General features: G+C 45.5%; 2 protein-coding genes across 2 annotated transcripts in view; both read left to right on the top strand.

The window, feature by feature from the left end:
* The first annotated feature begins 83 nt into the window (after positions 1–83).
* On the top strand, positions 84–8,239 carry mylk4b (myosin light chain kinase family, member 4b). The gene is made up of 12 exons (XM_076154385.1): positions 84–605; positions 3,051–3,156; positions 3,276–3,708; positions 4,147–4,367; positions 5,245–5,350; positions 6,019–6,112; positions 6,542–6,651; positions 6,736–6,877; positions 7,005–7,075; positions 7,169–7,297; positions 7,722–7,953; positions 8,192–8,239. Exons 1-12 carry the CDS (start codon positions 84–86, stop codon positions 8,237–8,239), a joined length of 2,214 nt encoding a protein of 737 aa, XP_076010500.1.
* Positions 8,240–13,693: 5,454 nt separating this feature from the next.
* Positions 13,694–17,117, top strand: part of gmds (GDP-mannose 4,6-dehydratase) — a 114,844-nt gene continuing 111,420 nt past the window's right edge. The window contains exon 1 of the mRNA XM_076154562.1: positions 13,694–13,946. Within this exon, the coding sequence (XP_076010677.1) occupies positions 13,848–13,946 (99 nt within the window). The 5' untranslated portion in view covers positions 13,694–13,847. The remainder of the gene's footprint in view (positions 13,947–17,117) is intronic.

The raw sequence follows: 17,117 nt of genomic DNA on the forward strand, positions 1-17,117 counted from the left end.
CTCATTTCAGGAGTCATTGTGCCAAAGTGAGGAGTTGAGAACGTTGGAGGATTGTGCTTTTTGGGTGGAAGAAGCTTCGAATCATGAGCTCCAGCCTGGTCAATTCTTTGGCGAAGGTCTACGACCCAAACCCTCTCCACGGTCAGAAGCCTGGCGGGAGGAAGCTGTCACTCAGTGGAGCCGACAAGTCCCAGAGTGCATCTTCATCATCATCATCATGTAACGATGCGGCACTGCGCTGCGTGGAGACCCGCATGGACTCCCTGAGCTCTCAGATGGAGCGCTTGCTCAACATGCAGCAGACGGTCCTGATCCGGCTGGACGGCCTGTCCCACGACGTGCGGGGCATGGGTCGAGATCTGGCCTCTATGCGGGAGGAGGGCCGACAGGGTCGAGGCCCAGAGTCGGAGGCACCGTGCAATAAGCTGAGGGGGGCGGTGGAGAGGGCGGGCGAGTGTCTGGAGAGCCAGGGCCGCAGGCTGGAGGGGGTGGAGCGGCTGGTGGAGGGCACCCAGCAGGTGATCAGCTTCATCGGGGAGGTGGTGAAGAGCTCCAGGCTGGTGGAGCTGCTGTTCAACCTGCCTGGGAAGAAAACAGGAAGGAAGGTGAGGAAACCAGGACGTACCAGGATGTATCAACAAGTGGCCAAAATAACCTTAAAATAGTCACAATGTTTACATGCAAACTCGTCTCTGCATTTAAAGTGATGCTACATTACAATCTGTCTGAACGAGCTAACTAATGGCTTTTTGTAAATTGGAGCCTTCTGGAGATATCTAATGTTTTCAGGTCTGTAGTTCATAGAATGGACCCGTATGGATCAACAAGATGCTAAACGCTCCTTTATTCCAAGTTAGTAGTTCAGTTAGGCTCAGTTATATTCAGTGTTTTTCTGTAACATCTGACTGTGGAACCATCATGTGGCTCGCTAACTCGCCAGCTTGCTATCAGCCAGCACACTGAACACACAAGCTAGCTACCCAGATGCAGCACAGACAGGTTGGTGTTTGTGCCAGTCCACATCAGGATCATACAGGGGCGTATGCTGCTCTGGCTTATGTCATGTGTGTTGGGTCTGATATGAACGTGGTGTTACTCACATGTTTTCGGCATGTGATTGGTTTAAGTCAGTCCAGGCCACGCTCCTCCACCGCTGCTCCTATTGGCCAAACGGGACTGGTCTGAAAACACGTTATGGTCTTTAAAAAAACGTATGTTCATCACTGTGATGTGAAGGTATTTGGCCTCCAGGTGTCGCCACGGCAACAGTATAAATCTTAAGGTCTGTGTAGTATTTTCCGTGGAGGTCTGTGAGATGTTGCTGCTGTTGTATCAGCTGTGTTCACATAGTGAGACATCGTGATCATGGCAGCTCATCTCTGTCCAAAGGTCACACGTGGTACCTATGTAAAGTGCTCTCTGTGAAACAAACACACCTCCCAGGAAGGTTTCACCAGGAAAACACACACACGTCGCCAAACGACTCTGAAACGCTTTGTTGTGCCGTTTGTGTGTAAAGTTGTTGCGTTTCCCTTCAAAAGCGGCTTCATGTAGGGAAATACTACCACTGTAAAAAAACAAACCCCAAACTATGGAGGAAAGTTTGAAACTGACAAATCTGGGGAGGAGAGACATTTAAAAAAGAATATTTTTAAAATACTAAGAGAAATTGTAGAAAATCAAAAATCAATGGTGGATTCTGAAAACGTTTTAGACTGGATTTGACTCTCAGAGCATGAAGAACGTCCAGGCTCTCTGAGTTTATCGTCATTAGAAAACTGTACATAAAAACAAACAAGTATGGTACACAAAATGGTGAAATGTTTGTGCCGTATTGATCTGTGATGCTGGATGGAGCCTTATACAAGTTTTTTTTTTTGTAAAAATGTTTGGATGGCAGGAATGTGACAGTTTTGATGTCAGATGTAATTGTGTAAGTGTGTAAGTGGTTCCTCGTTGTTGGAGGTGTGAATGATGGCTGCCAGACTGAAGATCTTATCCAGACTGTGGCTCTATCAGCTGTGGGTGGAGCTTCATTTGCAGGGCAGGTCTGTCTGTCCCACGTGAAGGATGACTCGTCCCGAACACGTGACCTGACTGCAGTGATTGATATGAGGGGCTGATGTCCTTGTGTGCAGAGACGACATCATTGTTATTCTTGGAGATTCATGCCCGGCTATGTTTCATAGCTCGCTCTCTCTCTCTTTCTCTCTCTGTCTCTGCGTCTCTCTCTCACACTCTCTCTCTCTCTCTCTCTCTCTCTGTGTCTCTGTGTGTGTCTCCCTCGCTCTCTCTCTCTCTCTCTCGCTCTCTCTCTCTCTCTCTCTTACTCTTACTCTCTCTCTCTTTCTCACTCTCTCTCTGTCTCTGTCTCTGTCTCTGTCGCTCTCTCTGTCTCTCTCTGTCTCTGTCTCTGTCTCCATCTCTCTGTCTCTGTCTCTCTGTCTCTGTCTGTCTCTCTCTGTGTCTCTCTCTCTCTGTCTCTGTGCCTCTCTCTCACACTCTCTCTCTCTCTGTCTCTGTGAGTGTGATGGAGTGTCTTAGTCTGTTTTGGGAAAAGGAACGGGTTATGAAACATTCATATTGTCCTGCAAACTTTGCATGAATGAGGACTGATGGACTTATTGTTTCATTACATTACATTACGATCATTTGGCAGACGCTTTTATCCAAAGCGACTTACATTACATTATATTACCACCCTTCGCAGAGGGGGGAGCAATTGAGGGTTCGGTGCCTTGCTCAGGGACTCGAACCGGCAACCCTCCGGTTCTTAAGCGGAAGCTCTACCCACTCGACTACTGCCTCATTCTCTTGATCAGCTGTGACCTCAGAGGGTCAAAATATATTTGTTGCTCTCCAGCATATAAAGCTCCAGCCTGAACTCTGTGTGGCATTAATAGACTTTTCCTCACAAGCCAAAATAAGTCGTTCTGTCTCATAAAGATGTTTTTGCCATCAAACGTTTTAGTGGCTGAAGTTACAAAGTCTGCTTCTTGATTCTCACTGTTCTGTTTCTCTCATCCATCTTACTTTCTCGTTGTTTGTAGGGGAAAGACAACAAAGCAAGGGATGATAAAGACAAAGTCAAACTGAACCTTAAAGGCCTGAAGGCCCAGAAGAAGAGGAAGCCCCCAGACACAGAAGGGGAGCACAGTAAGTTACCTAGCCCCGCCCCCTGCTGCTGAATGAGCCAGGGGGTGGCACTCTAAGGCTGTGGTCACATGGTTTTTTGGCCTTCATCATGTCTCTTTGTCGTGTTTGTGCCACTTCAGACTCCATCTCCCTGAATGAGCCTGAGCTGGTGGATCAGGTGGAAAAGCTCAACAGGCAAAACGTAGAGCATTGCCATGGAAATGGGGAGGCCAACTGCCAAAACGGGGAGGCCAGAGGAGGCGGACGACAGGAGCCGGCGAAGCTGATCCTGGACGAAGCACGCACCCCTAACGACCTGGCAGAGGAGGAGAAGAAGAACGTTCCAGCCAGAGAGGAGGAAAAGGAGCAGTCTGAAGAGTCTGAGCCAGAAGTGGAGGGAGAGAAAGCAGAGCCAAAACCAGAGGAGGTTCCTCCAGAGCAGACAAGAGAAGTGAAAGATGATGGGAAGAAAAGCAGTGACAAAGGGGCAGAGGAGACGCCAGAACCCCTCGTCTCCACCGTTGTCCCGGACATTCCCGCTCAGAGCTGCCAGACTCTCCCAGCACAGGAAAGGTATGGTGATCCTGCTGCGTCACAATCCATCATCAGTCCAGTAAACCTGGAGTCTGCTGCTCCTCCACACCTGCAGGGAAACATGACACATGAAAGTCTGACCTTTAAATCTAAAGTTACACTTTTGCTTGGCACTGAATTAGGCCGACAAAGATGCATTAGCACAGCTGCAGTCTGGTAACTATGGTAACCATCCTGAATCAAGTGACAATTAATGGTTGTTTGAATGAGTTGATTTATTCCCTTAATCAGAGGATAATCAAAGTTCTGGCGTGCATATAAGCCTACTGAGGTGACTTGTGGCGCATCGCTGCCCGCAGGACATTTGTAGGTATTACATGCAAAAGTGTAGCTGTAAATCTGAGGGACGAGCGCAACTAAAACACACATTAACAAACATCCTCTCCCCAAATGTAAGGAATGATTGTGTCGTTTCAGCTCGGAGCAGGTCGGCGACATGGCCACCTGCAGCAAACGGCGCGTCACTGAAGAAGACCTGGTAAAGGATGACCTGAAAAAGAGTCGAGTGGAGGACAGGACACAGGAAACAGCTGAGGGGGCGGAGCCACAGGTCTCACAATCTGATGACACCAAGACAGAAGAAGAAGGAGAAGAAGCAGGGAAAGAGGAAGAGCCAGCGGTGAAGGAATACATCATCGGTGAGACGTGAATGTGTGGGAAGTGAATGTGTGGAAACTAGACCTATTGAATGTGTGTTTTTGACATTTGGCTTGTTGTTCTGCTGAGGTCAAAGGTCATAACATCACACCTGTGCCAGCGTCAAATGTCAGCATCATGTCAGCTGGCCAAGTCGATAATGAGACGCTGACCTGATGCTATTTTGATCCACTTTGTTTCCGGGCGCTGAGGCTTTTCCACCCTCTATACTGTAGTATCATTATAGAGGTTGGATACTTAATCAACAGCTGTGACGATATTGATTTTTGCGGGGAACTTTTTGTTGTGGTTTACCTGAAATCTCCAGGAAATGTCTCATTACCTCAGAGAAACCCAAAGATTTTTCCAGCATGTGTATTTCCTGTTTTGCTGCATTTCTGCCCTCTTCTTGGTCTCACAGGCACCTTTTCCCAGGAGTGTTTCAGTCCCTGAATCCTAATCAAAACAGAAGGCCTCATTATGTATAGTAGACTTCTGGACTCTAAGGTCCCCTCATCAGACCTCATATCTCCACCAAGCCAAAGGGTTCAAACCTGGAACCTTTTGTTTGTGATGACACGCAGTGCTGCAACTGTACTGCCCAGAGTGGTGAAGAGCAGATTTGACCATTATAACAGGACTTGCTTCCTTTGTCATTGGTCAAAAAGACTGATCGGGATCTGGACCAAACTGAAACCTGTTGTGATCATTTTTTATTAGATAAACTTATCAAATGTGATATTTTTGCTTTGCATTCCCAGTATAATTAATCAAAGTGATGTCAGGTTCAATGTTTTTAAATCAAAACTAACCAAACAACCCTACATTTGCAAAATATGAGAAAAGACTGAACATCTCTCCATATCTCTCTCTCCTTAGACTCCAGCCCTCCGCCTTTGGCTCCGTTTGACCACCGCATCATCACGCCCAAACCTCACCAGATAGCCACATACTACACCATCAACAGAGACGAGGTGCTGGGGGGGTGAGTCCAGACCGCCACACACACACACTGTACACACTGGTCCCTGAGCCACTGGCCTGCCACTCATAGTGGCAGCATTCTGCCTTTATTTTCATTCCACTCCCTGGAAGCCTCTGGTGGTCAGACGCATAATTTCACTGGGCCTCTCTATTAATGAAATAATAGGGGATGTGGCACCCTGTGAGGGGACCAGTAATAGTTTTAATAGTTTTTCCAGGACCTTTTTATTGCCCCCCCTGCACACCCCTCCCGCCCCCAAAGGGCAGACCTGATCCGGGGGCCCCCGGGGGCACTTACGAAATGGAGCAGCTCTCTGATGTAAGATGTAAATCCCGCCTCTCAAACCCAGAGATTAGACCTCAGCACGCAAGCACATTTCTGACATTGCTGACATGATGGCAGCGTACATTGACAGGATGACTGCGTGACAGGAGGAGCTTCATGTGATGATTCATCTGCCCGCTACACATGAGTGTGAAGACGCCGCGCTCAAGGAATCATAAATTAATTCCTGGATTTATCAATAACATTTATGAAGATGATTCATCTTGACTCATTGCCAAACTGCTAAATCCTGCTCAGTAAACTCCTGTCTGTGTCCTGTTGATAGATGATGATCTATGGTGCAGACCTGCTGATTCCTGTGTTTTTCCATTCTCTGTCTCTAGGGGGCGTTTTGGACAAGTGCACAAGTGTGTCGAGAACTCAACTGGTCTCATGTTGGCCGCTAAGATCATCAAAGCCAAGAGCCAGAAAGAGAAGGTGTGTAGGATATCACAGAGCTTCACTGTGCAGTCAGTATACACAGACTCACCCTCTAAGAATAGACCCGCCGCAATGACCCGTCCTGTGGGCATGTGGCTGTCAGGCTCATTGTGTCTTCCTGACTGCGGTCATCAGACAGTGATGTGGGATGTGATCAGGTCAGATGTCTGAGCATAACTCCGCAGTTACACAATCATGTGAGATATTCAGGAAGCTTGTTGAACCCACAGAAACATACGGCAAATCCCACGTCGGCTCGTGTTGCTGTTACCGGTCAGCTGTGACCAAACCGGCAGCAGCATCAACGAGTCTGCGGATCTGTGTGGTCAAATGGAGGATTTGTGCTGTCTGTGTGTGTATGTGGGTGGGTTTGTTGAATGCTGTCAGAGGTTGTGGTGCCACTGTGACCTGCGTGTCTCTCTGCAGGACGTGGTCAGGAACGAGATCCAGGTGATGAACCAGCTGAACCACGCCAACCTCATCCAGCTCTACGCCGCCTTCGAGTCACGCCACGACATCATTCTGGTCATGGAATAGTAAGCCTGCTCAGATGGATGAGTGACGTTAACTTTGACAGTGACAGAGTTCTCAGACGTACTTTCTCTGTGCTTTTTTCACAGTGTGGAGGGAGGGGAGCTGTTCGACCGCATCATCGACGAGAACTACAACCTGACCGAGCTGGACACGGTGCTGTTCATACGGCAGATCTGTGAGGGTCTGCAGTACATGCATAAGATGTACATCCTACATCTTGACCTCAAAGTAAAACCCTCACCTGACCCTTGACCCCTCACCTAACCCCCTCACCTGACCCCTGACCTTCATGGCAGGTTGGCTGCAGTCCTGCTTTGATTGTAAACCTTCCCATTTTGCCTTTGCTGTCTTCTAGCCGGAGAACATTCTGTGTGTCAGCAGAGCCACAAACAAGATCAAAATCATTGACTTTGGCTTGGCCAGAAGGTAAACATCTCTACCAGCAGCTCCATCCCCTTCTGCTTCTTCGTGTCTCTGAGCCTTAAGTCTCTGACGATGTCATTGTTCTGTCTGTCGCAGGTACAAACCCAGAGAGAAGCTGAGGGTCAACTTTGGAACACCTGAGTTTTTAGCTCCTGAAGTGATCAACTATGAGTTTGTTTCATTCCCCACAGACATGTGGAGCCTCGGGGTCATCGCGTATATGCTGTGAGTACATGTACATGTACATGCTAGATAACACCAGCATACACACGCATACAGACACAGACGAGGGGTCACAACCCTGATCTAGCTCTATAAACGACCCTGGACTGAGGCATCTGGTAGAGCTCATAGAGACAAATGTGCTGACATGACACTTTGCATTTGACACCCTGATTTGTCTGTCACTTGGACTTGAACCTTTTTTCATCTCAGTTGGACTTCATACCTTCATACCCAAAGAAATATTGGAATTACTGAAATTGTTGTTGAATTGTTAAGTTTTCATAGTAACATCTATGTGAATTTTCCATCTACTTATATAGTTTATTTTGAACACAAGTACACATTTAAAAATAAGCATCCATGACTGTACAGCGCCCTGCTCTAGGGTTGCTGGTTCCATGATCTGTGTTCCTGCTCCATCCAGGCTCAGTGGTTTGTCTCCGTTTCTGGGCGACAACGACAACGAGACCCTGAATAACATCCTGGCCTGCCAGTGGAACTTTGAGGAGGTGGAGTTCACGGACATCTCAGATGAGGCCAAGGACTTCATTACCCGCCTACTGGTGAAGAGTAAAACCTGGAGGATGAGCGCGGCCGAGTCGCTCAGACACTCCTGGCTGTCTGACCGCAGCCTGCACGAGAGGCTACATCAGAAGGTAAAGCTGAGAGTCAAGCAACATGAATGTGATTGACTTGAATGCATGCACGGGGTGTGGCCAGCACACAAAGCTGGCCAAACAGAACAGAGCTTTTTCAGGAAAGGATCTTAACGAAACAGTATCTAAAACAACAGGTTTTCACTCAGTTGATGCAAAGCTTTCAAAATGGACGCACATAAAAACTGGTGTCCAGACAGTGTTTGCTGCTCTAATTCATTGAATCCTCTGGTTGCAGAAGAACAAGTGCCACTCCACACACGCCCCTCCCCCGCCTGAGGGCTAGACAGGTACCGCCAGGATTTAACTACCAACCACATTTGTCAATCCCCAAATCAATTGGCTACCAAAGTAGCTTAACCAAACGCTCTCTTCCTCTGCTCTCCCTCCAGACGTACGGCGAGGCCGTCAGCATGCCTTCTGACAACGACGGGCCGCCGCGCCCAACACTGGACCAACGCTGCTGTACTGTACGGCTACTGGACAATCACTCTCTGCCTCACGTTAGCTTAGCATCGCAGCTCTTAGTTCTGACCTGTAACAGAATAGCGCGAGGCCGGCAGGATGTTACCTCTGACCTTTACCTCTGTTAGCAGGGTTAAATATAGCGCAATACTCCAGACTGGTGATAAGTTTATAGCTCTGTGGTATCTACAGTACTTATCTGCCGGGGTAAAGAATGGCCGGGCCGAGCTGCATCACGGCGGTGAATCCACAACGCTTTTCGCTTCCACGACTGTGTGACACCACTTGGCCATACAGTATATACGACCACAATAATAAAAAGGAGAAAGACGAGGGGAACCTAGATCAGGCTGCAGCCTATCAGAGGCTCCATTAGTACATACGTGGACACACACAAAAATCGCTACTCGATACATTTGGCTGTTTGCATGTGCACATCTCTCTCTTCAACAGTTTAAACGCATTTGGCTATTTTTTAACGGTACACATTGTCCATTTTGTGGGTTTTGTCCACTAAGTATGTGTAACGCTTCATTCACACAACACAAATTTAGCCTGAATTTCCACTCGCCAACACAACCTTAACCTGAATGGTCGGTGATCAAAGCCTCATGGTGTGAGCCCGGATCCTCACACGTAAAATCTGGTCAATGATTCGATTTGGGGGTCAGGTGGAGGCAAAGCAGGCACTCTGGAGATCAGGTACAGCGTGATACTATCTGGACCTGTAGGCGACTCCTGAACGTGATGTGTGAGTGTGTACAGTTCGTGCAATGAGAGACATGGCTGCCTCGTGGTCCAGCTTGACTCAAATTCCTTACCCTGAACCTGTGACCTTCAACTTGACCTTCACAAAGACTCCGACCAGTGATCCGTTTGCTGTCCTGGTTTGTTGCATGCTGTGCACTTTTTTAAGCCTATTTTTTTCTGAGATTCAACAAACGACATTAAACAGACAGAATGTTACTATTTAAAATATAATGAATCATTGTTATCTTTTAAGTTACAAGTCTTATTAAGATTTTTTTTCTGTTGTAAAAATTATTTGTGACCTTGGTGCCCATTGAGTAGCTTGTTGTTAAAGGGGGCATGTCCTGGCTTCATGCTGTGGTGATCTAGTCTGTGAAAGCCTTGTCCTGATTGTTCCCTTAATTCTGTACATCTACACAACTATGTCAACATACAACACATGTGAGATCACACTGAACACAAGGCCGATTCAGGCCGTGACTCAGCTGATCAGTCAGAACGGGTGAGGTTCTTAAAGGGACGTATCGTCTCTTTAAGAAGCTCTATGGCTTATTTTCACTTGATGTGTGCGGTGGCGCTGCTGCCGGTCGAGTAAAGGCAGCGGCATGTTTCATCCAACAAACGAGTCAACAGAGCCAGAAGCTGGTGAAAACCTGCTAACATCAGGAGAAACTGTGTGTCAGATGAGGGGAGTGAAACTGAAAGCGTGCTGCTGTTATTCCCCTTTATAATCGTGTCAAAACAGAAAGAAGACACAGCTTTTCTCAACAATCCCTCTTCTCTCCTATTGTGAAACGTGCGCTGTTCATCTGGTTTGTATGATCAATCACATTGAGTTAAACACACATTCACATGTGTGAATGTCATGAATGTGTGTGTGTGTGTTCCCACTCCGCTGTATTTGACTCAATTTCATGCCACGTTAGTCGTCCTCTTTGGAGCTCTCTCACCTTCCATGAAGGCAAAACAAACAACACAGCACGGTTCAGTGTGTCGTGGGTTCCTCTGCTGGCTCCACACCAGACTGGGCTTCAAGTGCAAAGCTCCACTCAACGCAGTATTTTTCAGGGGAGACAAATGGAATTTCACTCTGCACATCCTGTTTATGTAAATGCACAGCTCAGAGCGTCGAGGCGTCGCTCTGTGCCGCTCTGTCACATTTAGAACAATGTTACTTTACTCAGTTTGATCTGTTTGACGATGGAAAAACTTGTTTATTTGACTTTATGAAAGGTTTTTTCAAGTTTTCTGTGTTTTCTGTGTAATGATGGGACAAATAATTAAAGAATATGAATAAAGTAAAGCTCACTGCCAAACCGGCGTGAAGTCGACTGTGTTTCTGCCAAAATACATGGTTCAAGACTTCAAGACAGAGAAACCTCCTCACCTGAATTTGAATTGAACGCGTTTGTTCTGACTTTGCTCTGCTATCACTAGGGGACGCTGCTGTACCTGCAGTATCCAGAGCATCAAGCTCCCTTCAGCCTGAAACAAGGGTCGGGAAGTATCTGGTTATGCCAGCAGAGGGCAGGGTTGCTGAGTGAAATGAAGAAATTTCATTAATCATTTAGCCAGTTTGAATTCTTTCTTTCTTTCTTTCTTTCTTTCTTTCTTTCTTTCTTTCTTTCTTTCTTTCTTTCTTTCTTTCTTTCTGACTTACTTAAACTTAAGTAAATATCTGATGTTCGGTCTCTTCCTTGTGATTTAGTATTTGGTTGTAGAAACGGGTCACAGTACTTCTCTCTGTACTTCATGTTGGCAGAAAAATCGGGAAAAACAAACTACTTTCTGTGCTTGTTGGGGCTTTTGTGGATCTAATCTTGTCTGGGATCCTGTGGGTCAACATGGACGTCTCACTTTATATGTTGAGGAAGCAGTATGTCCACTTTATTGATGCTGGATTACTTTAATATCAGATCAACCTATTTGCTCATACGAAATGGATTTTATCTGACAAAAACATCTAGAGTTGATAAATTTTGAATGGACTTTATTCTAGTCAGTTTTTAATAGTTATTTTAAAACACACACACACGCACGCACCGGACCTGCTTAATCCTTTGGGCATGGTTCCTTAGTTACTTCAGCAGTTGAGTCACACCTTCCGTTCCGGTGTGCATTCTGGTAAGCAGAGAGAAGGTTTTGAAGACATCTCTGACTCTCAACCGGAGCAGATTCTCTGGGCCAAAGGCATTTTCATCCTCTGGTCAATACTTCCTTATTTACTTTACACAGCTGTGGAGTCGCACCTTCTGTCCCGGTGTGCATTCTGGTAAGCAGAGAGAAGGCTTTGATGACATCACTAAAGCTCAGCCGGAGCGAGTGTTGACACTGCTGTGCACATGAGTGAGAACAACAAGAGACCAGGAGCTACTCAGTAAATCTTGAGACCATGGTAAAGATTTATATGGTCAATGTTTTTGTTTTTTTTGCTATTTGTTTTTATTGAAGCTAACATTGTACATGACATTGCATACAATTGTAGGATATTTTGGAGATCATTTGTTATACAGAAAGAGAGGGGAGAGGGGGGAGAGAGATAGAGAGAAAGAAGGAAGGATGTATTGCTAATACTATTGTTGCTGTCAAACGTTTGACGTAGACCCTGAGGTAGAATACATGTAGATTGAAATTGCATTGATCTCATAGGTTAAATACAGTTTTTACAGAATGATGTCAAACACCAATGTAGGCTAGTACAAATCACATCATAGGCTGTGGTAAAGAGGAGATGGGAGAGAAACAAAAAAAACAACAACAAAAACAAAGAGCGGACATCCCACCCGGGAACCCAACCCAACCCCGAAGTCACACAACCCTGTATCCGCACAACTCTGTGCTGGCCTGCCTGGGATGTAAAGTTAAAAAAAATAAATAAAAAGGAACTGTTTGTTGTTCTGGTAATAGAAGCCTGTAGATCTGTGAAGTGAGAAATGGTTGCCACCTCTGATAGAACTTATCAGTGTGGCCCCTCATAGTGTACTTGATTTTCTCGAGTTTAAGAGAAGACATTGTATCCTTCAGCCATTGCAAAATAGAGGGAGGGATAGGGGCTTTCCAATGCAGGAGCAGGCGGCGTCTCGCAAGCAGAGAGGTGAACATGACCATTCCTTTTGTGTTAAATTGGTGTGAGTCAGATGGTGTGCTGAAGATGGCAATATGAGGGGAGGGTTGAACTTGCCTTCCCAATATGGTGTACAATGTGTTGAAGTAACCGGACCAGTAGTTGTGGATCCTGGGGAAAAGAAAAAACATGTGGCTTAGGTTCTGGTGAGGCTTTGAACACCTATTACATTTGTCCTCTACGTCTGTGAACATTTCGGCCAATCTAGATTTAGAAAAATGGACCCTGTGTACGACCTTGAACTGGATGAGAGCAAGACAAGCACAGGACGAGGCAGTATGTAGATTGCGTATGACTTCGTCCCACCATTCTATGTCTAGATGGACAATGTTAACACACTGTGAAGGTTTGAAATACCTTTATTACTGCTATTTACATTTTAATGTAACATCCATTTTTTCACGGGTCAGGTGCTCATAGGTATACAGACAAAATGAGTTGGGAGTTGGAAGTTGGTTATTAATATTATTATTTTGGTTTGGCTTTCAGCAGTGGGATTTTCATGACCAAACAAGGAGAAAGAACAATGATGCAACCTAAAACTCTCTGGAGGCTAAGAAACTAGAAATCCAAACAAAACCAGAACAGAAACAGGAAAGGCAGCAACTTCGAGGCTCTGGCAGGGTCACGTACTGATTGTCGCATGTTTGATGTCGTTTGCGTTTTGTACCCAGGTACCAGAAGGAAGAGAGCTGCTACTTCTGTTTACTGTCCAACGGTTTGGTTCTGGTTATGAGCAATGAGCATTCATGGGGAACAGAATGAATAGGTCGACTGGAACCAAAGTCAGTGGAAAGAAGGCAAGGCAACAAACAAATGAAACATCAAAGGACCTGATGGTGGGGCTATCACAGCAACAGTTCCAGTCAGTCAGAAAGTTTGTAACTCTACTTGGTATAATCAAACTACTGTCATGTTGCATTCAAGCAGCTTTTAAAAAACAAGCCAAAGGCACATTGGTACCTTACTGACAGAAATGAAGTGGCAACTAATAAGATAAGATAAAGTTGATGAAAGTTTATTATCCCGAGGGAAATTACTGTGCAACAGTTACAGTACAGTGCAGAATGAAAACGAGAACCAGAAATCATCTAACTAGTGCAGAGACTGAGTGAGAGTCAAGGAATGAGAGTCAGGGCTGATTTGCATACTGTCTCCCCACAACAATTACAACCTGGAAGACCCCTCTCAGCTATTTTGCTTTATGTTATAGAAATAGAAATGTGTTGCAGTGGTGTTTGGTGCCACTGACCACTGTTTGTTTGAATGTCTCTGTTTTACTGATATAAAATGAACATGCACTTACCCTTCTCTCCTGTGGGAGCGCTGTGGAAAGAAGAGCGCCCTCCCGTGACCTTCTTTATCGGCGCTTTCTCTGCTGCTCACAGTTGCCGCGCTGTGATTGGCCGCTTCCACCGTTACTTCCGACAACGTCCCCCCCTCTGTGTGTATTTCCCTTTCGGATGCTGCTCCGGTGTCGGTTCGGTTCTCTGGAAACACAACAGGACTCTGTCTGCTTCTCTCCACCTGTCGAGCGCGTTCTTCCGGTGGAAACATGGCCCAGTGCACCGAGGGGGCCTGCAGCAGTTGCGGCGCAGACGTGAAGTTGAAGAAGGACAGGAAAGTAGCGGTGATAACCGGCATCACTGGCCAGGTGACGACACACACTCTCACACCCTCCACAGAGACATACACACTCACACTGAGGGTAAGCAGTTTTGTGGTGATCGTAATGTGAACAAACGACTGAATTCGGTCGAATTAGAAACTTGCTGTGATTAATGAGGATGAAAGATGATGTAGATGATAAATTGGTTATAAATATGAGAGAAAAATAGATTTGGTGTTGTCGTAAAGGAGGGAGCACTTTGTTTAGTGTTTCTGAGGAGAAATGGAAAATTAATTGTGATGTTTTTCATTACGTGAGGAGGAGAAGTAGGAGGTGGCAAACACTGGCTCGTGGACCAACTGTGGCCTTTCAGCAAAGTTGTTTGGCCAACTACAAAGTCAGAAATGTTACATTTGCACAGTTGGAAGGTAATTTTGTTGTGGTGGGCGAAGACAGTGTGCAAATGATCTTCGACTCTGATTAGTTGCCACTTCATCTCTGCATCAGTAAGGTACCAATGTGCTGTTGGCTTGTTTTTTAAAGTTGCTTGAACGCGATATGACAGTAGTTTGATTGTACCAGGTAGAGTTCTAAACTATCCAACAACTCATTGCTCATATCATATGCATAATCAAACCGTTGGACAGTGAACAGAAGTAGCAGCTCAGCAGCTCTCTTTCTTCTGGTACCTGGGTACAAAACACAAACGACACCAAACGTGTGAAAATCAGTACGTGACCGTGCCAGAGCCACGAGGCCGCTGCCTATCTTCTTTCTGTCATGGTTTTGTTTGGATTTCTAGTTCCTTATCCTGCAGAGTTTTCAGTTCCATCATTGTTCTTACTCCTCGTTTTGTCATGAGAAGCCCAATGCTGAAAGCCAAACCGGTCTCAGTCCAATGGAGTCATGACAACAACACAAAGAGGGTTCTGTGTTTAGAAATGTGAACTAAAGTGTCTTTATGTGTGTAAAGTTCCACTTCTTGATCGAGGATTCGCACCTGACTAGGGCTGCACCTAACGATTATTTTGTTGACGATTAATTTTACAGATTATAATTTCGATTAGTCGATTAATCAATAGATTATATTTATTACGCAATATAACAATTATTTCCCCTAAATAAATCAAACTTATCACATAAATATTTCGATATTTTCTTCTACTTTCTTCTCTTGAAAACAAACAAATGTAACAAAGATTTGCAAAGCATTATTCTACAACTAGCTGCCTTTTGACTGATAATATCCATTTTACAATCCAACATATTGCTTATTCAATTCAAGTAAAAGTGATCGAGCGCAACCTGCATTCAACAACAAAAATACATGAGACGCAGGTCAGTTTGCTCCGCGATCAGTCGGTCTGACGGGGGATGGGGGAGACGCAGGTCAGTTTGCGCTTCCGCACGTCAGCTAGCAAATACCCCCTTGTTCGCCACCCCTGTCCGAGTGTATCATGCTTGGTGGACGGGGACACAAAGTGCTGCCGCCTTGACAACACGCTCCGCGATGCTTTTACCTTAGACCGTGGGCGACCTTTTTTCGCCGCAGCTTATTCTCAGGTTGCGTGCATGCTTCCACCTGGCGCAGCCATCTTACGTCATTATGACACGTCGGCGCACGGTTATGCAAATCGACGTATTAACGTAGTCGAGTAGTCGATTTATGTCGACGCGTCACCCCACCCCTACACCTGACTCAGATGTAGGGGAGCGAGGAGAGATGAGATACTCAAGTATTGAACACAAAACCTTTGTTGAAATATTTTAACATAATTGAAATAACATCAGCTAACATCCATTAATTTCATGTTTTCAGCCAATATTAAATGTATCCACGTTATTGACTCTTATTGTTTTTTTACTCCATTTTTAAGAATCGTTCCTGTTGGTTTTATATTCACTGATGTTAAGTCGTTTTGTGAACGGTGATTTATATAAAAAAAACGTTTTAACTTATTATTATTACCATTTTTATATCAGACTTAATGCGATGGCTGGAACTGTTTCTCCTTGGTGAGGAATCTGATTCTTGAGCAGAGCCAAGTCAGTTTTGAAAGGAACTTCTCAAAGCGGTAGAAAAGGTAAATCCTCCACACGTAGGTACAGTTTGTAGAAATCAAAAGGAGATTGCTGTATCTAATCTCTGAGCTCAGCATTGCTTTGCAGCTCAATCATTTCACACTGCAGGTTATCTGGCACATCAGCTGGTTCCACATTGAAAGATGTTGCAAAAATGTTCCTATCATTTTGTTTGCTTTTTCAAGTCCTTGAACCTCTCTCCAAAGGCCTGGAGGAGTTTTGCACATTCATCAGCATATTCTGATGTCCCAGCTGCCCTTTGTTCTTACAGAGTAGCAAAGTGCAGAGTGATTTCCCTTTCCAGTTGCACTTTAGTCCTCAAGTCACAGCTTTAGTTTAGCGTCAACTGATGTCACATTTGAGGAAAGAGATCTAAAAAGCCGGTGAGGACCTTGGAGCTTGACATAAAGCTCTGAGAGGAACTTGGTAATGTCCGCCATGAAGGTCAAATTCAACGACCGGTTTCCCCTTCACCTCTATGAACTGCTTTACTTCTGCCCTCAAGTTGTAAAACCGTGCCAGCCTATTTGCACGACCCTCCCACCGCACCACACAATGGTCATCCAGATCTCCATACTCAAATTTGTTCATACCCAAAGAAAACTTGCTCAAACAAATCCACACCTTTTAGTTGTGCCATGCATGGCTTACAGCCGTTCCTGTCTGATATCAACATCAGCTGTAATCTGACTCTCATTAGTGGCCTCTTCATTTCTGCATTTAAAAAGCTGCTTGAACGCAATGTGACAGTAGTTTGATTGTACCAGGTAGAGTTTTATAGCGCCACCATCAGGTCCTACCCAGAACCATAGCGTTGGACAGTGAACAGAAGTAGCAGCTCAGCAGCTCTCTTCCTTCTGGCACCTGGGTACAAAACGCAAACGACACCAAACCTGCGACAATCAGTACGTGCCCCTGCCAGAGCCACAAGGCCGCTGCCTATCGTCTTTCTGTGATGGTTTTGTTCTGATGTCTTGTTTCTTAGCCTGCAGAGAGTTTTCAGCTCCATCATTGTTCTTTCTCCTCGTTTTGTCACGAAAATCTCACTGCTGAAAGCCAAACCGGTCTCAGTCCAATGGAGTCATGACAACAACACAAGGAGGGTTCTGTGTTTAGGAATGTGACCTAAAGTGT

This window comes from Genypterus blacodes, unplaced genomic scaffold (assembly GCF_046128005.1).
Source record: "Genypterus blacodes isolate CSIRO-AG114 ecotype Tasmania unplaced genomic scaffold, CSIRO-AGI_Gbla_v1 ptg000062l_1, whole genome shotgun sequence".
Classification (NCBI taxonomy): Eukaryota; Metazoa; Chordata; class Actinopteri; order Ophidiiformes; family Ophidiidae; genus Genypterus; species Genypterus blacodes.

Coding starts and splice junctions, on each gene's coding strand:
- mylk4b (XM_076154385.1), top strand. CDS start 84: ATGAGCTCCAGCCTGGTCAATTCTTTGGCGAAGGTCTACGACCCAAAC. Junction 5,351..6,018: donor AGAGACGAGGTGCTGGGGGG/GTGAGTCCAGAC, acceptor CTCTGTCTCTAG/GGGGCGTTTTGGACAAGTGC. Junction 6,113..6,541: donor CCAAGAGCCAGAAAGAGAAG/GTGTGTAGGATA, acceptor GTCTCTCTGCAG/GACGTGGTCAGGAACGAGAT.